Genomic DNA, 25,640 nt, shown 5'->3' with positions numbered 1-25,640 from the left:
AATTCCAGTTATCATTTCCAATAAATACATTCATTTAGTTAATATTACACTTATATGTATATACAGTATGTATGACATATGTAACAGATAGTCTACTCTTGTAAAAGAATTTCATCAACAAAATAAAGTGGTAATTATAAACACGGAAATTAAATACTGCAGTACATCTATATATCTTATTCTTTGAACAAACTTACCCTTAGGTAGGTACACCGTTGTAAATATAGTATTGTCCTAAGCTAATTTTCACAACATGAATTAGCGTCTAATTAAATGCATGAAAAATTGTGCATAATGCAGTCTTTTTAATTTACTTATCTTGAAAAGACAAGTCAAAGGCTGAATAGTGAGTCTGGCTCCACATTGAATGCTACCTACTTTCTTGTTTAATCTAACAGATAAGCTTAGGTGTTGACAGTTATTCATTATTTATTTTTTAACGGTATTAACAACACCAAACAGTTTTATCAAAAGATCTTTTATTAACTGCTTATATTTCACCGAATTTCAAATCGGCATCATCGGAGTACAACACAGCTAGTAAACGCGACAGTGAATAAGTGAAACAATACAATTGTAAAGAACAAAAGACCTAAAGTCCTATTTTTGGTGCCCTCTAATGTTGTTAAAAAAAATAAAAAATAAACATTATAGCTATATGGGAGTTGCTCTTACAATAACAGTCTCCCAAATTTTTGGCAAATTAATGCAACCATATTTGTTTAAGTTAGGAGAATTCTTCAAAGCCATGGCTGATTCAAAAAAAATAATCTTTCAGATCTATAATGGCTTCTAAATAGCACATTCGTTTCGTTCCATCTAATCCTGTGTGAAGGGGGTATCCAACGCGTGGTCTGCTAGTCCAGACCTGCCATAGTAATCGTAGCAAATATAATTTTTATGTTCTTCTAGGCGGATGTTAACTGATCTTCCTGTTCACCATAGTAGGCGGGGTCACAGTCACAGGGAGCTTAATTCACTCCAGGGTGTGCTAGAGGGTGAAGTTTATCCTTAGGTGAGCAGATCAGAATTGCTAGTTTAATATGGGGTCTGAATGTGGTGTAAAGGCCATGTTTCATCAGTACTTTGGCTATCTTTTCTAATGTACCTCTGACATAGGGAATAGCAATGGTAGTGTTGTGGTCCTGTGTATTAGGGGAAGGGAGGGATAATGGGGCTATGGAGTATTTTATCTATTTTGTAGGGTTTGTAGCTGTTAGCCAAGAATGTATGCTGCAGATATTTGAGTTCTGTAGGGAGAGAGAGATGAATCGTTTGAACAAATGGCTCTGGCTGTAAGTATTTTTAAAATGCCATACTGTTGAACTGGATCACGATGATGTGATTGTTTATGCAGGTATCTTCCTGTGTATGTGTGTTGGCTTTCTATAAATGGAAAAAGATAGTGAACCATCTGAAAGGTGGGTGACTAATGTGTCAAGAAATGGTAAACAGTTATTTGCTCTTTTTCTACTGTTTAGGAAGATGACCAATGCATCCAAAGTGTCTTATGCATGGGGCCTAATGGCAAAAACACATCATATACATAGCATAACCACACTACTGGCTTAGTCAAATCTGGGGAATACGGTAAATGTTCCAATAATTCATAGTGCAGATCCCTTAATTTTCCCATTGACAAAACACCTTTGTGGGTAGTTGCATTGTCCTGATGAAAGATGATTTTTTATTTCTACAAACTGGGTCTTTTCTCATGAATTTTTTTGTCTTGCCTGGTTAAAAGATCGGAATAATATTCCCCGGTTATTGTTTTACCGTTTTCAAGATGATTAATAAACAAAATGCCTTTAGCATCGCAAAACACCGATGCCATTACCTTGCCTGATGATGGAACCGACTTTGTCTTCTTTGGTGCTGAACAACTGGCTTCTGTCCACTGTTTTGACTGCTCTTTGGATTATGGTCTGTAATGGTGAATCCAAGTCTCATCCATAGTAATAAATCGATGCACAAAATCAGTTTTATTCTTGTTAAAATGCTGCAAGCACTATTCAGAGATTTTTATGCGCGTGCGTTTTTGATCTGCTGTGAGCAAGAGCAACACCCATCTTGGGCAAAACTAATCGCACAGAGCCATTTGTTCTAATGATACAGCTCTGTCCACAGAATTCAAATATCTGCACCATACTTCCTTGGCCAACAGCTACAATCTCTAAATAGATAAAATACTCCATAGCCAATTATTCCTCCCTCCCCTAATATACAGGAACACAACACTACCATTTCTATTCCTTATGTCAGAGGTACATCAGAAAAGATAGCTAAAGTACTGATGAAACATGGCCTTCGCACCACATTCAAACCTAATGTTAAACTAGCAACTCTGATCTGCACACCTTGGAGTGTATGAAGTTCCCTGTGACTGTGACCTGGCCTAATATGGGCAAACAGGAAGATCTGTTAACATCTGCCTGGAAGAACATAAAAAATATATTCGCTACTATTACTATGGCTAGCAGACCACATGTTAGATACCCCTTCACACAGGATTAGATGGAAGAAAACGAATGTGCTATTTAGAAGTTGTTATAGATCTGAAAGATTCATGACTATTAAATTATTTAAAGAATTTACAACGTATACTGGAATATTAATTAAAAGAAACTTTAATAAATACTTCCTATATTTCGGCAATGTCACATTGCCATCTTCAATCGGAACATATAACTATGACACGTGCATGCAGGCACTACAAAAAGCAAATGAGGCAGAAGAGAGAAACTACTGTTGTTCCTAGAGTCCTATTGGTGCCCTCTAGCAGGTTATATTGGGTTGTCTTGGCTGATGTTCTCGTGATGCAAGCTTCCCAAATTTGGGGCAGTCTCATTCACTCAAATTTGTGGTGGTTTGGAAAGTTTTTTAGAGCTGAGGCTGATTCTATGAACAATCTTTCATATTTAAACTTGCTGTGGTGTATTAATGTGGCTTTCTACAGTCTGCAAGCCCAGAGTGGCTGTACTGGTGAAACCTGATGTAGTCTTTATGTTCCGAAATCCTGACATTTGCAGTCCTGCCTGTTTGGCCAAAGTAGGACAGTTTACAGCTGCAAGGGAGACCTGGTATACCCCAGGTAGGTATACCAGGTTTGTTTGTTATTATTTGGGTGCATGAGACTGCCTAGGGGAAGTGGTTGGTCTTTGGTGGAGCAGATAAGGGATGCCAATTTTTTATATGGTTTGTAACAAGAAGTTAGGTCATATTTTTTTATTATCCGGGGCACCTCGGAAAAAATAACCAAAAAAAAAAAAAAAAAAAGACTTCTTTTTACAACCCATATAAAAAATTGGCATCCCTTATCCGCTCCAACAAAGACCAACCACTTCCCCTAGACCTACCTGGGGTATACCAGGTCCCTTGCAGCTGTAAACTGTCCTAATTTGGCCAAACAGGCAGAACAGCAACTGTCAGGATTTTGGAACATAAAGACTACATCCGGTTTCACCAGTACAGCCACTCTGGGCTTGCAGACCACACTCTGAATACCTGCCACAGAATACGTTGGAAGAAAGCCACATTAATACACCGCAGTAAGTTTAAATATGAAAGATTGTTCATAGAATCAGACCCAGTTCTAAAAAACTTTCCAAACCTCAACAAATTTGGGTGCATGAGACTGCCTCAAATTTGGGAAGCTTGCATCGCGAGAACATCAGCCCAACAGCCAAGACAATCCAATAATAGCCTGCTGGGGGGGGGGGGGGCATCATTAGGACTCTAGGAACAACAGTTTCTCTCTTCTCCCTCATTTGCTTTTTGTAATGCCTGCATGCACATGTCATAAGTTATATGATGTTAAAGATGGCAATGTGACATTGCCGAAATATAGGAAGTGTTTATTAAAGTTTCTTTTAAATTAATATTCCAGTATACATTGTAAATTCCTTAAATAATTTAATAGTCATGTGTTACCAACATATAAGCCTTTCTACAAGAATTATTTGAGTCGGTTATGGCTTTGAAGAATTCTCCTAACCGAAACAAATATGGTTGCATTAATTTGCCAAAAATTTGATCGACTTATTGTTAGAGCAACTTCCACATAACCGTAATGTTTATTTTTTTTACATTAGAGGGCACCAAAAATAGGACTTTGGATCTTTTGTCTATCACAATAGTTTTGTTTCGCATACTAGCTGTTGTGCTCTGATGATGCTGATTTGCAATTCAGTGGAATATAAGCAGTTAATAAAACATCTTTTGATAAAATTGTTTGGTGTTAATACCATTAAAAATAAATAATGAACTACTTTCTTGTTTTCGTGAATGTTATTATTTTTCTTCCCTGTTAGATTATTGTTCATGGATAATTTATATAAATTCACCCTTCACTACAAACAGTGAATGAAATACAACACAAATTGATTGTGATGAGATGTCTTCTGATGTGCATTTTAAAGACACATCACAGGAATGCCTTTTTCTGCATATAATGCATACTGAGAATTAAAGAATATGTTACTTTGTTTTGTGAACATAACATTTAGGTTTTTTTTTAAATCGCCTATAACAATATTTATTTAGATACAAAATTAATAACGGAAAACTCACATACAAAGATTATTTAATAGTATTAAATAATCTTTGTACGCGAGTTTTCCGTTATTAATTTTGTCTCTATATGTCTACTCACGGTATACCTATTTTAAAATATTTATTTAGTAGATCTTGGGCAAGTAAACTTTTTTTTCTGATAGTAGACTTAAGTTGTATTTCTGGAGTCCTGATTATATGTAATTGTTATCTCTCTCTCTCTCTCTCAATAAGTCTTTGACTCTAGGAGGAATATTAGTAAAGAAGATTAATCTCCTTCAGCTTACTTCACTCTACTGATCTTCTTAAAGATTCCTCTAGATTCTAGATCAGAATTCCAAACAATGTATAAATTGTTGAAAAAGTTACATATTGGCCTAAAGAAATTACTAAACAATTTAAACCTTACTGTGTCAAACATCCTTAGATATACAGAGTCCCAAACATTTACAAACTCAATACTCCCCCCCCCCCCCATTTCATTCAATAGCTGATAGCACAGACATCCCCACTTACAAACTTGCCAAACACCTAGCAAAATCATCCTTTCCACATTTCGCAACCAAACTCTTCCTCCTTTATCAAAAATTCTATTCAGTTTAAAAGCTTAATGAAATAACCTGAAGACTCAGGCATCATGCTTAACTTTAATATTACTTCTTTGTCAAACAGTATGCCATTGACAGAGACCTTGTCTTTCCTCGACTTTATCAAGACATATTTGAGTTATCCAGATTCACCATTTGTTCAGCTGTTACTTTTCATGGAAAGGTATAAATACAACTAGATGGGAATGCATCCTCCTTTTCTTCCTAGCCAGTTGCTATATGGAATTTCTAGAAATTCAGTCACTCAACACACCTAAACATAAAACAATGGTTTAGCCATATTGCCCAGACACATTAGATGCATTTTTAGTGCATTTTAAAGAGCCACCATCCGAAAATACACTTTTAAAGAAACTGACAACTGTCTCCCGTTCCTAAACACACTAGTGATATGACTATCAAAAGGATAATGAGCCTAGTTTGGTTTGTCATCCTTTTCTCTTTATAGGAATCCTCCCTGTCCCAACATGGGAAGGTACTTATATAAGCAATCACCATCCAACAGATTGACATCCTCAAAACATTTGCACACAGGACCAATGTTATTTGTTCAAATGACACAGTCTTTGCTACCTGCACAACAACACTTTTTTAGCCAATGGCTATCATCAGTATACGTTTTGTTGTGATCTTGTGTGTTGGTTGCAGGAGGGATAGGAGATATTCAACATTTTATCTGTTTTATAGTGATGATAGCCATTGGCTAAAAAAAAGCATTGTGCAGGTAGCAAGGGCTGTGTCATTTGAACAGATAACCTTGATCCTGTGTGCAAATGTTTTGAGGATGTCAATCTGCTGGATGTGATTGTGTGATTGCTTATTTAAGTACCTTCCCATGTTGGGGCAGAGAGGATTCCTATAAAGAGAAAAAGATAACAAACCAAAATAGGGTCATTATCCTTTTGATGGTCATATAACTAGTGTGTCTAGGAAGGGGAGACAGTTGTTAGTTTCTTCATGTGTAGCAAAGTGTATTTTTGGATGTTGGCTGTTTAAAGTGCACTTTTAAGGTATATCAGAAAAGACAGCTAAAGCTCTCACAAATAAAATATCCAGACCACTTTCAAACCACACATCCAACTAGCAACCTTCATCTATTTTCCTAAGGATTAGCTTCAACCTCTTGCTCATCCTGGACTGTTGTATGAAGTTCCTTGTACCTGCAACTTAACCTGCTTTAGATGAACTGGTACATCTGTTAACATTCACCTTTAAGAACATAAAAACCACGTCCACAATCATGTATATGACGTCAGGACTTAGGACCATTCTCTGGACATTCTTTCGCATAGGATTAAATGGAAGAAAAGACAACTCTGCTACACTGAAGTCACTATAGGTCTGAGAGACTATTTTTACAATCTGCATTAGCTATGAAGCACTTCCCAAACCTCAACGGATACAGCCACATTAATTTGCCAAGATCTCGGATATTGTCTTTCTAAGACCATGTTTAGCCTGACTTTTCTGAATTAATTTTTTTTTTTTTATCCAGTCACTAGAGAGTGCCATATTACGGTTTAATTAGTTCCTTTTCCATTACAATTTGCATTCTTTCTATGACATCTAATGAATCTTTGTACAGCATCTAATTAAGTGCTATGTGTCCACCACATTCATGATTTTGTACTGTGGTGAAGATGCTGGTTGAGAATTCAGCAAATCGTCAGTAAGTTCAACAGATGAATTATTTTCCTCTGGTGTTGTTTTACTATTAAGCACTGTCAGCAATGAATAACAACCAGCACCAAGCCCAGAAAAAGTTATTATTATGAAGAGGATCTGTCCATAACTAAAGAAGCCACTTTCCCATCAAGGGTCAGTTATCATGTGGATGGTCTTGACTAAGAGGTCAAGCTAAGCATATGGAATTTTCAGTTAAGAAGGATATATGAAAAACTACAGCAGAGCCAATAATTATGACAAATTTGGGAGGGAGCATTCTTATGCAATAAACATTGCATAAGAAAGTAAGTTAGTAGTATACACTGAAAATTATCACAGGGTGCTTCAAGGGAGCAGAATAAGAATCAAAGGATAAATCAAATGATTTATCATTGAAATTAACCATTGAAATTTCTGTTTTGTGTGCCTGATTTTGTCTTCTTTACTATGCCAGTTAGCCTTTTTGCCTGTGTTTTTTTTTCTATTGTGGAGACAATATAGCTGAGTACAAGAGCATTAATAATGAATAACATGATAGCCAGAATATGTCAGAAGAGAGGCTTGGAATACTAACTTAGGACCTATCCTTTATCCCATATAGATATTTGTCTCTACCCATTCCTAAATTCAGTCTTTAACCAACTTCCAGTACCTTAACCCACTCCTGAGATACTAATATTAATCTGTAATTTGCTGCTGTTATCTTCGAGTCTCCTTTATGTAATAGAAATATTCTATTCTCTGTCCACTCCTTTGGGATCTTATGAGAGCTGAGACTTAAACAGCTTGGTTAGAGAAACTGCTAATTCTCGTTCACATTCTTGTCACATGTAGGTTGATGCTGTATTCACACGAATATTCATTATTAGTTTTTCTCTGTTAAAGTTTTTTTTTTCTTTTTCTCTGTTAAACTTTAAAAAAGTGCTGATGGTGAAGAGATAACAGACACAAACCAAATATGAATTACTGAGTTAATATTTTGCAGAGGTGGACAGTCTAGGTGGTGAAATTGCAATGCCAAATGTGACATTGACTGATGGGAAAATAGACGTTCAAGAAATGGAGGTGCTTAAAATATTGCAGAACCTCAACGCAGCTGTGGGATTTGATGGAATATTGGCCTGTATATTACAAGAATGTGCAAGGGAAATATCACATTTCCCTTGCACGGTTCATCTGACCAAGCTGTTTAATTTAAACCTTGATACTGGGACAGTACCAGTGGAGCAGAAAGGAGGGAAATAGTCCCAATGCATAAAGGAGGCTCCAAGAGAGAAGTAGCAAATTATAGACCAATCATCATCTCAGAAGTAATGGTTTAGGTATTGGAAAAATTGGTGAAAGACAGAATTCATGATTGTATGGATAGGATTATGATACTCTATAAGGGACAACATGGTTTTTGTGAAGTGTAGGTCTTGTCTTGGTAATTTGCTAATTTTTTATAATAAAGAGACATTGGAATTGGATAAGGGAAATGGCTACTCAGTGATACTGCTACTTTGTAATGTGATGAACATATATCAAAGCTTGGTTTATGGAGAACTTGTGTCCAGGAGAAGGCAAGTGACCAGTGGTGTACCATAGGGCTCAGTCATTGGTCTTCTGTTTAATTTGTATATAAAGAAAGATATAGGAAATGAATCAACAGGAAATATTCAGTTGTGTGATAAGGAATCTAAACTGGGAAGACCAATGGTAAATGAAAGTGATGCAGAGATCCTGCAGGAAGACTTAAATAGACTAACGGTATGGGCAAAGGTAAATGGCTGCCAGTTTAATGTGGCCAAGTGTAAGCTGATGCACTTTGGGATGAAGAGATCACAAGTTGTGTACAATATTGATGGAACTGAATTGCAAGTCATTGTAGCCAGGGGATTGAAGTTTAGGGGTACATTGTGAAGGTAGCCAAAACAGCACATCAGATTATTATGTGGTTATTGAAGAACACACTGACAAGCAGAGATAGAAAAGTTGTTGTTCTCCTATGTAAGGAGAACAATAAGATCACATCTGGATTACTGCGTGCTTTGATTTGGGGATGAAGTGGCGGAGAGAATCCAGAGACGAGTGACAAAGAAACCAGGGTACTATTCTTAGCAGTTAATGGAAAAACCTCATCCTCTCTCTAAATCCATCTGAACTACAGCTAGCTAGTAATCACATTATGCGTTTACAACAAACACGCATGCGTGATAATGATGATTAAGAACATAAATCCACTCAGTCTCTGTCACGTGAACGTGCAACCTTAGCTACTAGAGTGTTTACAACGTTTTTATGTTCTTTTCAATTTGCATTTACTAGTATTTTTTATACTTTTCTGTCAATGCCTTGAAAAAGCTAGACAGTTTGCTAGCAAAACTGGTAGGCAAAGAATGTTAAAATATTTATATACGGTCAGTATTAAACAATAAGCTTTTTATGCTTAACTTTCAAACGACCAAATATGTTTAATTTGAACAGGTTAGAGCTTTCTTTTCAAATGTTTCCATGAATTAATTCGGCGGGGGGGGGAGCCTATGGCTGTTCCTTCAATTTGTTCGTAGAATGTTCCTTGCCAAAATGAAATAGCCAGAACTCATAGTGAACAAGGCTAAAATATCATGAGGAAATGGAGTTTGAATAAATTTTAAAGTGTGTGTCTAAAAGGGATATTGGTGAACAGAGTGGAGACATTGAAAGCAACCATAATGTCACTGTGTTAGTCTGAGGTTTTTTTACACTTACTTTAAAGTGGCCCGAGTTTGTGTGAGGGGGTATTGCTAGTATATTGGGAAAGTACTTTGCTGTATGTTTGGCTAATTTGTATGTGGGTTAATCAACGGCATCTACAACTGGGCACGATGGCACATTCTGTTTATGAATTTTTGGTAGTCCATATATATATATATATATATATATATGTGGGAGGGAGAGCTAGAATTATATAGTTTTAGTTTATTATAAATGCATCAGTGTATCTGATCATCCACACAACAGGTGAAAAGCCAATAGGGAAAATGTCACCTTTCTTTATTCAAAAGGATTTAGAAGGACTGGTTGGATCTCCCAAAACTATTAAGAAATTACATTCTGGTGATATCCTCATGGAAACGTGTCAGTAACATTCTGAGAAACTGCTGAGAGCAACATCAATGTATGGATGATATACCAATTGCAGTAACACCCCATAAAACACTCAATTATTTAAAAGAGGGATATCACAGAATAGGATCTCCTTGATGTTCCTGATGAGAAGATATGTTCAGAGCTTAAAGATAAGGATGACAGGTGTGAAGTTCCTGATATGTAGGGATGATCACCTGGTTCCAAACAGGAACATCATCCTTACTTTTTGATGCACCTGTCTCCAACATCTGTAAAAGCAGGGTATTTCAACTGTACTGTTATAGTATGCATCCCTAATCCACTAAGATGCTTTAAATGTCATAAATATGGGTGTGGCTCTACCATCTGTGTGTGATGGAGTAATAAAGCAAAATGCTAAGAAAGCAAAATGTGTCAGGAGATCATTCCAGCCTACTCTCGTGTATGTCAGAAGTGGAATGACGAAAAAAAAAAAATGTAAATAGAACAAAATATATCAGGATGCAAAATAGAAAGTTAACCACTACTACACCTGTTCTGAGATCCTCTTATGCTGACAAGGTGGCAGCTAAGAAAATGTCAACAGCATCTGAAGCATGTGTATCTATTCCACCATCTGATAATTTCATCATATCTGAACTTGATGATAGTAAGTGTTTCTCTGTTGAGTGCATGAATTGCAATACTTACTCCAGAGACAACTTCAAAAATGGTTCCATTTGATGTGAGAACTCACTTGTCAAAAACAATTACAGCAAAGATATCACTTAAAGATAAACCACCAGACACCTGAACAGAAAAAAATAGATACCTTGGTATCCTCTGAAAGTAAATTAAACTTCCCAACTGATCCTGGCACATGAGATGTTTTGAATATTTTATCAGATGAAGAGATGGATACTGATCGTTCTTACGTCCCAAAAACTTGATAAATATAAACCTGACAAAGGTAAGCCCTCAACCTCCAGAAAACTAGACAAGCCAAAACAATAGCAAAATGTTTACAATGGAACTGCCATGGCTTTCGTCAGAATATTGATGATATCAAGATTTTACTGCAGAAACACAAACCTTTCTGTTTCTTTCTAAAGGAAACATACTTAAGATCCAATGAAGACCTTACCTTAAGGAATTTCACTGTTGTACCCAAGGACAGAACTGGATGTGGTCTTGCTCATGGAGGAATAGCTATCCTAGAAGGCAGTCATACTCCTTTACATCCTGTCCAGCTTAATATTGCTCTGGAAGCAGCAGCAATTCACCTGTCTGTGGGATTTCTTATTACAGTATCTTCAATTCATTTACTGCCGAGTGTTGAGTTAAATGGAATCGATCTTGATAACCTTATCTTGCAGTTGCCTGAACCCATACTTTTCATGGTTGACTTTATTTGTTACAATGTTCTGTGGGGATGTGCCAACACAAATAGTTGAGGCCATATCATTAAATGAATCCTAGACAGTATTGACCTCTCCCTTTTGAATAACAGACATTCAATACTTTCTTACATGTGCCTACTTGCACATGTTCTGCAATCAATCCTACAATCTTATCCCCTTCTATTCTTCCACTGCTCATGTGGGATGTCAAAGAGAACATATATGGAAGCAATCACTTCTCTGTTCTTTGCACAATGTCTTCACAGGAACCATGTTCTCCTATATGGATATGGAATATGGCCATCCATAATTTGAAAAAGTTTTTTGAATATGTTTGAATCATATTCTGAAAAAGTGTTCCAGTCAGTCTGGAACACTTTTTCCTATCTTGCAAAATTTAATACTGATACAATCACTCAAAACAGTTATAGATGAAGCAGTAAAGTATGTAACAGACTGCATTGTGCAGGCAGGAACAGTCTCCATTCCAAAAACATCATTTCAGTTTTCACTCTATCCAAACCCTTTGTGGAATCCAGAATGCTAGGCAGCCAAAAAAGATCAACACAGAGCATGAGGGTATATTTCGTAGATACTGCACCACATCAAACTTAATAGCTTTGAAGCATGCTCAGGCCAAAGCACATTATGTGAGACATGCTATGTTCTTCACCTTCAGGGTTTCCAGAGTATATGATATATTTTTTTGATGTTAGTCTAATCTCACCGTTCCATTTCATCTGGTTTCATTTAATCCTAATATCTGTATTTTGTATTTATTCATTTCTTTTGCTATTTGATGTGCTTTCCTAGATGCATACATTGTCCTGATATTCTAGCATCCAATTTTGGTTGTAGATTCGGGTGTGAATATCCTTTCCAAGAGCCTTCCACCTGTTGGCTTCTCTAAGATAGCTTGGTGATTCTTCAGCAGAAGTAGTCAGATTTCTTTTAATACTTTAGGTTTCTGTAGCAGGAGATTTTTGATGTATTTGGTTGCTGGCCACAAGTACAACTCTCCTCCTTTCTCATGTGGATTTGGGACCAGCAATGGCAGAGTTCCTTCTCTTAATATACAACAGAATACTTGCAGAAGAAGAGTTTCCGGATTCTTGGCATAATCAGTTGTCATTGCTATCCCCAAACCCGGAAAGGATCCAACATAAGCACATAATTCTTGACTTATTGTACTGACAAGCTGACTTTGTAAGATATTAGAGAATATGGTTAATGCCAGCTTTCTCTGGTATTTAGAAAGCAACAGTTTTCTATCCAATACACAATGTGGATTTTGTAGACATAGTTCAACTTTAGACCATTTGGTCCATTTACAAACTTGTATAAAAGATGCCTGAAGTAAGAACATTGTTCTGGTTTCAGTTTTCTTTGACATGGAAAAAGCTTATGAGATAGCCCGGAAATTAAAAATTATAAAAAACCTGTAATCCACGTGTCATGTATGACACCCCCTGTTTTTATTAAAAACTTTCTGTTCGGGCAACCTTTCCATGCCAGAGTGGGAAGTATGCTATATCTCGGCCATATCATAGAACAGGTCTCTATCTTAAATGTGACACTTTTTTGCTATCAAACTTAACTCAATCACTGAACAGGCTTCCTTCCACTGTAGACAATGCTCTATATGTTGATGATTTCACACTTGTAATATGAGAGTAATTGAAGGACAACCTCAGTAAGCAATTGATCCTGTTTCTCTATGGGCTCTTAGTAATGGGTTTTGGTTTTCAACAGAAAAAAGTGTCTGTGTATACTTCTCATGAAAATGCACTACTTACTCAGATCCTGAACTATTATTCTAGTAGCAAGAGAAGTTCTTGAGACTTATCTTTGACAGAAAGATTACATTTCTTGCACAAATTTGTCAACTAAGAGAAAAGTTGAATCTCCTTCATACTCTATACTCTACTGCAGCAGTTCACAATCCTATGCCCGCAAAAGCAAATGCACCCACTGCGAATTATTAAATAACGAAAAAATAAAATTAAAACTGGAAAATATGTCTTCTCCTAGAAGATATATTTTCCAGTTTTAATTTTATTAAAACTGGAAAATGTCTTCATTTTCCAGTTTTAATAAAAAATGTTAACATTTATGTTATAATACAAACATTTTGTAATTCCTCTGTCTTTGAGTGCGAGTGTTACCTGTGTATATGTTTTATGTATTTAGTCTACTGGCAACCATGTGCTTAAGAGATGTGTCAGCATGCTTTCACTGTACACTGTTTTCTCGTGTTTAAAAATTTTGCCCTAAAATGAGTAATCCAAATAAAAATACAATGAACCTATAAATTCAACAACGATTGGGAAGAAGACTTGCTTTATCCAGAGTAAACAGAAATGTTTTTGCTTATTGTGCAATGGTTTAATTTAGTTGTATAATAAACATTATATGTGTATTTATCCTATTTTCATACTTTGTTAATTGTTATCATTTGATATGATAAGCAAGTATAAATTTTCATAGAAAAAAAAATTGGTGCCTGCAACTCTCTTCCTAATCTCGAAATCGCCCACAGCCAAAACCCCTGCTTTACTGAATGGGGTGCAGATTGATCTTCACTGCTTCATCTTTTTCGTGCACTTATGGGCTGGGGAGGCTGAAAAGTTCTGATAAACACCTAGAACAAAAATGATATTAAAGCAACTCTTCTTATATATCCTAAAAGAAAAAGAACAAATTATTATAATTTGACAAAACATGGGGGTTAATGGGTTCTAAGATATGTCTTTCTTGTGGTTATATCAGGTGCTTTAATATCATTTTTGTTCTAGGTGTTTATTAGAATTCAGAGACTACACCAAAGCTATCACTATTTCATATATTCAAAGCACATCTGAAAAACTAACAAATATCTTTAAAAAATACAGTCTTTCAACAACTTGCAAACCATAGAAAAAAATCACCATCCTTTATCTCTTCCATCAAAGACATGCCACAGTCCACAGACCTACTAGGTATTTATCAGGTTGGTTCCTTGTAATTGTAAACTATCTTACTATGGTCAAAAAAGCAAGACAGCTAATATTAGAATTACTGAACATAAGGATCATATCTTCAGAACTTTCTGACCATGCTTAGGACACCTGCCATAAAATACATGAGAAGAAAACCATACAACAGACTTTTTCTTGAATTTGCTTCTGCCTTAAGAAACTACTCTAACCTCAACAAATTTGTTGCATGAAATTGCCCCAAATTTAGGAAGCTCTCATACTTCAGTCCAACAGCCAAGGAAATTCAATTTAGTCCACTACATGGCACTATTTAGCACTACTCTCAGTTGACATGCTTCATTTTCATTACTTGGTGTGGTGTCTGTATGCATATCTTATTATATTTTGTTCCCTGATGATGGCAATACGACTTTGCCAAAATATTGGAAGTATTAACTAAATTTTAGTTAATTTATTAGTCTATATTGTAATTTCCTTAAAGAATACAGTTATGAATTGCCAACATATAGCTCAGAAAGAAGTCTATGGACACTCCCATAGGCAAGGTGCATCATGCCATGTAATGAGTCACGTGCTTGTATCCGGCATGGAAGAATATGATGCTCCAAAATCAGTGCAAATGTGCCTGGTTGAAATGGTTGAAAGAAGTGTTGTGACACAATGGCATGTTACAGGTCTTTCTGTTCTGCACTTGTTGACAAAATTGGGGCATCACAGGTCAACAATCGGTGATAAAATACTGAGATGGAAGCACAGGGTGCTGTCTGCAGTGGATAACCTACCACACTCACCAAATGTGACTGTAGGGCACTACGAAGGGTAATATATAAAAACCGCCATTCATGGCCGATACATTGAATGCAGAGTTACGAGCATTGACTGAACATGAATCTGTAAAAAAAAAAACATTCAGAACCAAGGCTCACAACATGGATTTCCATGATAGGGCTGCAGTATGCAAGCCACGCATTTTCATCTTCTATGTACAAAGAGCATGTACAGCAGGTAATGGAAGCCTGGAAAGGAGTGTTATAGAGCGACGAATCATGCTATATACCCTCTACTGAGCAGATGGATGGATGTGGCATGTCATAGTAGAGTGCGTAACTCCAGTTATAAAATTCGAAGGTCGCGGTGTGATGGTATGGTCCTGTATCTTCTGATTTGGCCTTGGTTTGTGGCATCATGAACACTGAACATTCTGGTCAGTGCGATGCTTTATACTTTGTGATGTTTCAGCAAGACAATGGCACCATGTCATAAGGCTGCTGCTGTAACTATGTGGTTTGTGGACATGAACTTCACCACACTTGACTAGCCTCCACAGAGCCACGATCTCAACCCTATTGAACATGGAGTGTTGTGTGAGGCAAAGGGATGTCTTCCCCACAACTGTACAGGACCTCATTACATGCCTGTTTGAAGAATGGTCCGAAATTTCCATTGATTGCTATTTACACTTGTGGAAAGTATGCTCTGTAGGATTGCTGCAGCCATTGAAGCAAAAGAAGAGCCTACATCTTATTAAGGTGTTCACCATGGCTGTCTGTTCCCACACTATGGGGGTCAATTGCCTTCTTTCCATATAAGCCTTCCCAGCAGACATAGGTCAAAATATATATCACTTTACAAAGATTTCTTTTCTCCTTAAGTACTTCTTGGAATTTTTAAAATCACACTGACACTGGTAGAAATCCTATGCTAAATCATGAGGAATTCAGTTGCAAGACTGAAGAATCGCATTGGGTAAAGAATTTTATAATAGTGTTAGTTGACATACTGTTTAATAAGTTTGGATTCATACTGTCTCTTTAAACTTCATATAGTGTTTATTAAAATTGAATACAAATTATTCTTGATATTTGTAATGCATAAATTTGGTGCATTTATCTTGTTTTCAGCATGCCAAAAATACAAAATAATATTAACATATAATTTCATACCTTCACGCCTTTCAGTTTTAATTGCTTGTAATTTTTCCACATTGCTAGGATCACTAAGCCACATTTGCATACGTATAAATGGTTCTCTTCCTTTAATACTCAACATGTGCCATGGTTTGGGTTTTGAGAGAAGTTCACTAACGGAACCTTGTGATAGGCCAAGAACAGCTTCACCAAAGAGCTAAAAAAAGGATTTAATAAAATGATAGTTTTATATGTTGTTTGAAACAGTTTTAGATGTATATATGCATACAGATTATTAACATATTTTTGCAAAAGAAAAAAAAAAAGAGAGAGAGAGAGAGAAAGGTTTCATACAGATTGAACAATTACTTTCGTTTTGATTTATCTGTGTTTTATAATATTATTATTATTATTTGACACCTCCATAGAGTCCAAAGACTCGTCGAGGGAGGGCACCTGCTCTACAACTGTCTCCACAACTCAATCCACCAATGGCATCTACTGCTGACCACCACTAGTATTTCCAAAGACAATCACAAACATCCATGCCCACAGTGGGATTCGAACCTGCAGCCTTCTGGCTGGAGAGCAGATACGCTAACCACTCATTATCATCACACCTACATCGATTCTATAGACAGCATGGGAGGTTCCATTCCACAGTCAGTGGAATGGAACCTCCCATGTAGTAGTTCATTCATCATTTCTCATCGTGATCTTAGGCAGTGTATTCCAATCATCCACTACTCTCCATGCAAAATTCTATTTCTCATTCCATGCTCATACCCTTCTTATTTAACGTCCAGGAATAACCTCTTCTTCCTGCTCTGCCCTACTCATTCTGTGAAAAACCTCATTGTATTATTCTGGTAATAACCACTTACCAACTCATCTCTCTCAATCATATTCCAAACCTTTCTCCCCTCCACCAGAATGTGCAACCCTGTATAATAAAGAATGATCAAAATTAAAGTATCTCTGTTTAAGGCCTTGTAGAGTGCCACCTAGTGATCAAAATGTGCAAAGCTTTGAAGGAATACATTGTGGGTCGTGCAGGAGTGATATCTGGGGGGGGTTCCAAAATTCACCACCGTGAGGTGCTCTGTATGATGTATGAACGTAGATGTAGTAATTTTTCTCTGTGTGTGTGTATGTAAGGAGGAGAAAAGTGACACAAGCATAAATAGCATATTTTTATTCATTTTCCATTATGCATTTATGGACTGCACTGTTCAATGTGCTGCCCATATGTGTATGCCACAAACTGCATCCTTTGCACAGTGTGTTCAACAGCAGAATGCTGCTGATTAAGACTGATGTTGCACACATGCTGAGTTATGATGTCTTTCAGCGATCACAAGTTATCAGAATCTGATAAACCCTGTCTCTTAGAAATCCCCAGAGGGTCAGATCAGGTAAATGAGATGCCCATGCAGTTAGAAATGCATAGCTGATCACTTTGCCTTTTGTGAAATGGTCTTGAAGAATCTCCTGTACGTATCAACCAATATATGTCAGGGACCCCATCCTGCATGAAAATACATGAATCCATGCAGTGATACTGCTGTAGCTGTGGCACAATTGGCAGTAACTGAGCAGATGGCATGTGGATTTTGCATAACCCATACCCTACAATTGTGGGTAACCACAGCTCCATTCAGGTGAAAGTGAGCCTCATCTCCTCTCAGCATCTCCACAGCCACTCAGCATTCAACTCTACTCGACAACAGCAGTAGCAACTTCATTCACTTGTTGTCTAATTGGTTTGTGACCTCTGTGAGGTCTAACTTCCATGATCCAGCTTCTTCAAAACAACTAATCATTCATTACAGAGAATATGGAGATAGTGGACCTTGTCGAAATTTGCGATGTGCAATAACAGAATTTTTTTTTAATGTTGAGCCGATACATGAGAGGTTGGTTGATCAACCTATAGTACACTGTATGTGGGTAGAATTGCAATTGTTTAGGCTTCATGAGCAAAGCACATTAGGGCAAGGTTAGTGCCATCGCTGAGCACAGTAATAACAACCAGAAGGAAGGAAAAAATCCCATGTCCATCTTTTTAAACTGTCCTAGCACCTGTCTTTTTGCATGATATGCAAATTCCATGTATTTCGTGTTATTATCATTATTATTATTAACCAAGACCTCATGGAACCAAAGACTCATCTAGGAGGTCCTTTTATCAAACACACAGCTCATCATACTGTTTTAAACGCACTCAAATTCTCTGCAGACACCACACTCTCAGGCAAGGCATTCCAATCATTCACAACTCTGCATGAAAAAAACCTGCTTCTCACTCCCCTACTCACACCCTCCTTATACAACTTCCAGAAATGATCTCTGGGTCTTCCCTGATCTCCCACTATTTTCTGTAGAACCTCTCCAGCGTTGATCCTATAACAACCCCTTAATAACTTGTAGGTCTCTATCATATCTCCCCTCCTCCTCCTGTCCACCAGACTCTGCAAGTTGCATCTTCTCAATCTTTCCTCATACTCGACAATTCCAGAGGTTAGAAACTACCTTAGTCAGTCGCCTCTGGACGCTCTCCACAATCTCTTCATCCTTCTGATGAAATATTTGCACAATAATCCATGTGTGGCCTTAATCAAAGCCTTATACAATGGAACAAGAATCTCCCTACTAGTCAGTGTCCTCTGCATCATTCCCAGAAGCCTTTGTGTTGTCTTCACAATTTTGGCTATGTGCCCCTAAATTTCAGATCCTTATCCACCATCATCCCCAGATCTCTTATTTCCTCTACATCCAACAATATATCCTCACCAAGCATAAATTCTGCATCCCATCTTTGTTTTCCAAATTTTAAAACCTTACATTTTGCAACATTGAACTCGCATCCCCATTCCCGTGCCAATCACTCAATTTATTCAAGTCTTCTTGTAAGGCCACAACATCTTCTCTACTCTTCATGGTTCATCTCAACTTTGCATCATCTGTAAACAACTGAATATCTCCATCCAAATCTTCATTAATATCATTAATATACAAGTTAAACAGCAATAGCCCTAAAACAGACCCCTGAGGCACACCACTAGTAATTTTCCTTTTCCTGGATGTCACTCCCCCATACACAACTTGTTGACATCAGATAGCCAGTCTCCAATCCAATCTAATATCCAACCCCATCCACTCCAGTTTGACTATCCACTTATCATACGGTAACCTATCGAAAGCCTTGCAAAATCTAAGTATACTTACTGTGTATCCTTCTCTTCTCCATGGAAGCAGTCACCTTATTGTAATAAGTAAGTAGATTACTAAAACATGACCTCCCTTTAGCAAATTCATGCTGTCCATCAAAGATAACACCATTGTTGTCAACCCAATTCTGGATCCTAGTTCTCACAAGCTTCTCCAACAACTTAACTACATCACCTGACACAGAGATAGGCCTATAGTTTGATACTTGAGTTCTATCACCTCCTTTATGAAGTGGCACAATAAGAACTTGACCGAGTGCAAGATTCGTATTAAAAAAAATGTCAAGGCCGGCGTCAACTCCCTGGCACATTCCTTCAGAATACGTGTTGATATATTATCAAGTCCTATAGCCTTATTTACATCGTTTGCTCAACTACCATACATCTCTTGCTTACTTATAGTCAGTCTCTCTTCCCCATCATGAACTGCTCTCAATCTCTCCATGAAGTCACATTCACAAGATTGAAAGACCTTTATGAACTGCTCATTAAGTATCTTCACCACACCTTCTGCAACAGCTGTCTTTATACCATTTTCTCCAATCAATGTAATTCTTCCATAATCATTCTTTCTTTTGCTGGCTACATATCGTGTAGCCAGCAAAAGATATCACTTCTGCATCATGCACAACATATTCCTGTAAAGTTTTGAAGCATTTGGATCACTAGATGGCACTCCACAAGGCCTTAAACAGGGATACTTTAATTTTGATGACCCTGTATCTTCATACCTAACACTGTAGAGACTGGGAACCACTTTATTCAATCATCTCTAAATCCTTTTGAAAATCTGGTGCCTAAATCTGTGTACTGTAATTCATATGTGGCTTGATCAAGGCATTATAAAATGAAATTGTAATCTCCTTATTTGTATATGCCAGGGTCCTCACATGGAGACTGGCATGTAGAAACAACAGAAATGCAAATCATTGCATTATCCATTGTGCTGTCCTTATAATTTTGGCAATGTGTCAACAAAATTTTAGGTCGTTATCCAAAGTATGCTCCAGAATTTCCTCATACTTATTCCTGATGCTTCTTTCATTTGTGGTACACTAACTGTAGTAACCCCTCGGGCTTATAATCCACATCTTGTAATGACCAGTTCATTCGGATTTGAGATCCAATAAGCTATCTTCGGCATTGCTTTCTCACACCCATTAATTCCAGGGTTGTTTAGACACATTATCGCTTGCTTACATTCCTGCTGATGATTCAGTTTGTCTGATTTTACATGTCTAACCTGACTTCTAAACACCACCTTTGCCAATCATCTAACTCCAGAATCATTCAAAGACACTCCATCATTCATATTATCATCATCATCTTTGGATTAGAGATGTTGAAAGTTTTTTCACTTGGTTTTAGTATAAATTAAAGATGCCACACAATTATATTCTTGGTTTTCTCCTTTATCCAAGTGTAAGCAAACAAAGTTTGCACATGAAGTAACTTTACAACTGAGCTACTTTTATATAGAGGCTAATGACTTCACATCAATTGCCTTAGTATCCCATAATGCAATGCACATATCCTTATGGACATGCATAATGGGAAGGGCCACTCCCCAGACTGGTTTTGATCTTTATTGAGTTTTCATCAGTGGGAGCCAGACCAGTGATACCAAGAGTGAAGTAATGCAGAAGTCATATTTCCATACACAAGTATTCAGAAGGTGTCACACCTTATTACTAAAATACTCTGGATGTGAGATGTTGAAAGTTTTTTCACTGGGTTATACTATAAATTAAAGATGCCAAGAAATTATATTCTTGGTTTTATCCAAGTGTAAGTAAACAAAGTTTGTGTCTAGTAACTTCACGACTAGGCTATTTTTATATAGAGGCTAATGACTTCACATCAATTGCCTCAGTATCCCATAATGCAATGCACATATCCCACTGATGGGACCTCAGTCAAGGTCAAAACCAATCTGGGTAGTGCCCCCCCCCCTCCCATAATGCATAGCATTATACATGTCTAAGGATATGTGCATTGCATTATGGGATACTGAGGCAATTGATGTGAAGTTGTTAGCCTCTTTATACAAGGTAGCCCAGTTGTGAAGTTTCTTCACACACAAACTTTGTTTGCTTACATTTGGATAAAGGATAGAACCAATAATATAATGTTTTGGTAACTTTAATTTAAATTATTATCATCATCAGACTACCATGGAATTAAGACTCATTGTGAGTGGTCCCACTGTCACACAGTTAATCTACCTTGGGTTAAATATTATATAGGGGATAGCCTTGTATTCCCTGAATTCTCCTCATTCTATGAATAACTTACTTCACATTAATCTGGTAATAACCCCTTACCAACTTATATCTCACCATCATGTCCCTCGTCCTCCTGAGGAGTGCAAATTGCATTTCCTCAATCTGTCTTCATACTCAGCATTCCAGAGACTAGAAACAACTTTAGTTCATAATCTCTGGACCCTTTTTGGTATCCCTTCATCCTTTTAAAACCACGTGACCAAAGCTGTGTACTATAATGTATATGTAGCCTGATCAAAACTTTATACAGTGGAACCATAACTTCCTTACTACACTTCTTTGTCCTCCACATCATTGCTATAATTTGCTGTGCTATTCCCAAGTTTTAGCAATGTGGCCCAGAAATTATTATTATGTGACACTTCCAGGGAGTCCAAAGACTCATCAAGGGGAGAGTGTGCCAACACCATCGCACGATTGAACTCCTTCCAACTACTAACTGAGCTCAAACTTGCTTAACTTTTTGTGAGCCATTAGTAGCAGAGGCTCTACCAATTGACCAACCTTTGATAGCAAAATGCTAGGTTCTTGTTTAGCATCTCCATCTCTCTAAGATCTTCCTTCCAATCCATTATAGTGCATTTTTTCTTTATTTCCTGAATTTTGAAACCTTATACAGGTGAATCCCTACTTATGAACATAATATTTTACTCAAAATGTATTCATAAGTTGACTTTATTTATTTTTTCATAAGATCTGCTAAACTTATTAATGTATCGATGAACTTTAGGCATCATGAAATGCTCAAAGTGCAGGGTTCTGTGTTCATTAAATGAATGGGATCACAGTTTATTAGGCCATACAGTGTTCTTAAGTACAAATTATTCATATCTTGAAAGTTTCTAAGTATAGGTTCTTCTGTACTTTGCAACATCGAACTGCTCTGGTGGTTGGCTGAGTAGTTAGCATATCTGCTTTCCAACCATGGGTTTGAATTGCACCATGGATGTTGGTGATTGTCATTAGGTGGAAAATGAATTTCATTGCCTAGTTTAAGACCATTGTCCCACTTATTAGAGGCTTGAAGTGGCTTGAAAAAAAGTTAGAAAAAAGCTTGAAAAAAAATAGAAAAAAAGATCCTTAATTTATTCACGATACTAACGTATAATAGGTCTATAATCTTTTGTGAATGGAAATCACATTAAACATTAAAAAAAAAACCTGTAAAACTCCCCACTTGTCCATTCACCCAGAATAACTCCTCTCACAAAGTTACATTTCCTCTGCTCCTTGTAGTTCTTCCGAACTTTGCATTATCTGCAAACAACTGAACAACTAAATTATAATCTAAATATTTATTTTAAAATAAATATACAACTTATTCATCTCCCTTGTCTAATTCATTTATCATCTTGTGAGAAAATCAAGATATACCACATATACAATATACTAGATGGCATCTTGTATATGTGGTATATTGTTACCACATATACAAGATGCCAATACCTATCATATAGTCAGTCTCCAATTCCAGTGCACCAACCTGCTATCTATTCTTGTTCCTAATTAATTTCTAGATTATAATCTAAATAGTTATTTTCAAAAATAAATATACAACTTATTCATCTCCCTTGTCTAATTCATTTATCATCATGTGACAAAATCAAGAATTTCCTTTAGCAAACTCATGCTATCCATCAAAGAGAATGTTGTTGTTGCCAACCCAGTTCTACAACACCAACCACAAACACAAAGGCTGGCATATAATTCCATGCTTTAGTCTTATCACCACCTTTATGAAGCAGTTTTGCCCACTTTACATTCCTTTGGAACTTGGCTCAGCGTAATACTCATGTTAAACAAGTACATCAGTGTTGTGGTTAATTCCCTGAAAATGTGGTGATATATCATCAAGTTTACCATTTCCCATATGCCTCCTGCTCACTCACCATTAGTCATGCCTCTACAGTTCCTGTTGTATTCATTTTCTCTATTATGTCATATTCAAAAGGATAAAATACTTTGTGAATCCCTTTATTGCCTCTTCAGTGGTTTGGCATTTTCAATAATCAGTATCATCCTTTCTTTCTATTGACCATGTAAATTAAAAGAAATCCCTGAGAAATTTTTTGGCTTGTTAGTTAGCAGCTGTTCACACTGCATTATTAGTACTTGCACATAATGAGTTTTTAAATTCTTTGAAGTATCAAAGCAAAAGGATAAGCCAGAGAGATAATCTTACTAACAGCTGAAATTTTACTTCCTTGCCATGCTAATATTCTTAATCTTTACCAAGTTATATTATTTTTATTACATCAGTACTCCATCCATTGTTTATTTCATGGTTGCTCAGCCTGGAACCTTTGATAAATCACATTTGGATAATATGATATATAAGATTTTGTAGCATGCTATGCTTGTGGAAGGTGAAAAAAACAGCAATGTGTGTGAAATGTGGATGCTACGAAGGGCAAGACAACTTGAGTGTCAGTATTTCAGATTTTACCAACATTGAAAGATTGATATTGGAAAAGAGTGAGGGAGTATGGGAGACTCCTATCTCAGTATCTCCCATCTCCCATAATGGGAGATGGGAGATACTGAGATAGGAGTGTTCGTAGCTTGCTCCACCTTTGCAAGGAGTGTTCTGGTGTTGTACCACCTTACCACAGTCCTGAAGATACTTTCAGGTGCAAACTTTGTTTGCTCTCACTTGGATAAAGGATTAAACTAAATTTATTATAAATTGCTAAACATATTAGTCATTCAAAGTTCCTAAGTATCTGTCCATAATTTCCTTTCCACTAGAAACTGATTCACCTTTTCTTCTAATACAATTGGAAAATAAGTAAGAAAGTTCTGTACGTTACCATTACTGTGTTTGATTACTGTTTCTACGCTTTCAACAGGTTGCGTCCACGTGGAGGTCATGTTGTTCATCCGATAAGCCCTTTCTCTGCACTTTGGCAATGCTAGCATTCATCTCTATCTCTAGCGGGTCACTCTGGTCAGCATTACTGTCTTTGGGAAAAACTCTTCCACTGCCTCATTCCGGTAGGACTTCTACCGATGGCCTGAAACAGTGGACACCGACTTCTCGTGTACTGTCCGTCCAGTACCCATCAAGCATCCACAGGGAAAAGCTCGTCGTCCAACATTGTAGTGCTTTCTTCCACTGGTCAGCAACCGCAGTTCCAAACAAGAACAGGAACAAACTTGAGAGAGATTGAAACGTGCACGAATTCTTATTTATTCTATCTCAGTTGAGCCCTCTTTTCTGCTGCAGAAATCTTCACACGGCACTTTCCCTTGTGCCCTTAAGCTGTTTCGTCATAACTCTGCTCCTTGAGGAGCACTCTTTTTGGGGAACGCGAACTCAATTCGCCTCAGGCATTACGCTAAACTGGGTGGCTAGCACGCGACCTTTGGACCTTTGTTTACACTTGATATACAGTTCTCATAGCATACAATTTAATCGCTACAACTTGCAAAACGGAATTTCTATTTAGATAAACAAAATTCATCTTTCCTTTGTATTTCACATTACAGTTATTCCTTTATGCTCCCTCTTACAATTTGTTTTCCTACTATAGTACAAGTATCTCTTAGTTATTTTATTCTTTTTAGAGATCTTGAATGAAATAATTTTTTAATGAAAATTCCTTATTCAAGATCTAACAGCTGATTATTAAAATTCTGGGACACACTAAAAATATATTCTTTTAATTTTTTTGATGATCTGGCAAAAATTAAGTCTTATTTTGATTGATTTACACACGCAAGATATTAATAATAGTAATTATTTATCTTTTCTGCTCCAAAAAAAGTTAAACTATATTTTTGACATTTTGAGTAAGAAAAACAATACTTAAAAATTTTTTATTGAATTTTTCAAATGAATATATAGTATCCATGTTAAAGGAATATTATTGAATAAAATTAACTGAATGAAAAAAAATAAAAGAATTCTTATCGGTTACCTTAAAAATAAGAGAATTAAATGAAGT

General features: G+C 36.7%; 1 protein-coding gene across 1 annotated transcript in view; it reads right to left on the bottom strand.

Annotated features, from left to right (window-relative positions):
• Positions 1-25,640, bottom strand: part of LOC150104473 (homeobox protein cut-like) — a 436,834-nt gene that overhangs the window by 11,895 nt on the left and 399,299 nt on the right. Inside the window, exon 13 of the mRNA XM_090395558.1 lies at positions 16,215-16,395. Within this exon, the coding sequence (XP_090251684.1) occupies positions 16,215-16,395 (181 nt within the window). The remainder of the gene's footprint in view (positions 1-16,214; positions 16,396-25,640) is intronic.

This window comes from Typopeltis vanoorti, chromosome 7 (assembly GCF_054136105.1).
Source record: "Typopeltis vanoorti isolate ZY-2024b chromosome 7, IOZ_Tvanoo_1.0, whole genome shotgun sequence".
NCBI lineage: Eukaryota > Metazoa > Arthropoda > Arachnida > Uropygi > Thelyphonidae > Typopeltis > Typopeltis vanoorti.
This window is presented reverse-complemented; position numbering and strand designations above follow the sequence as displayed.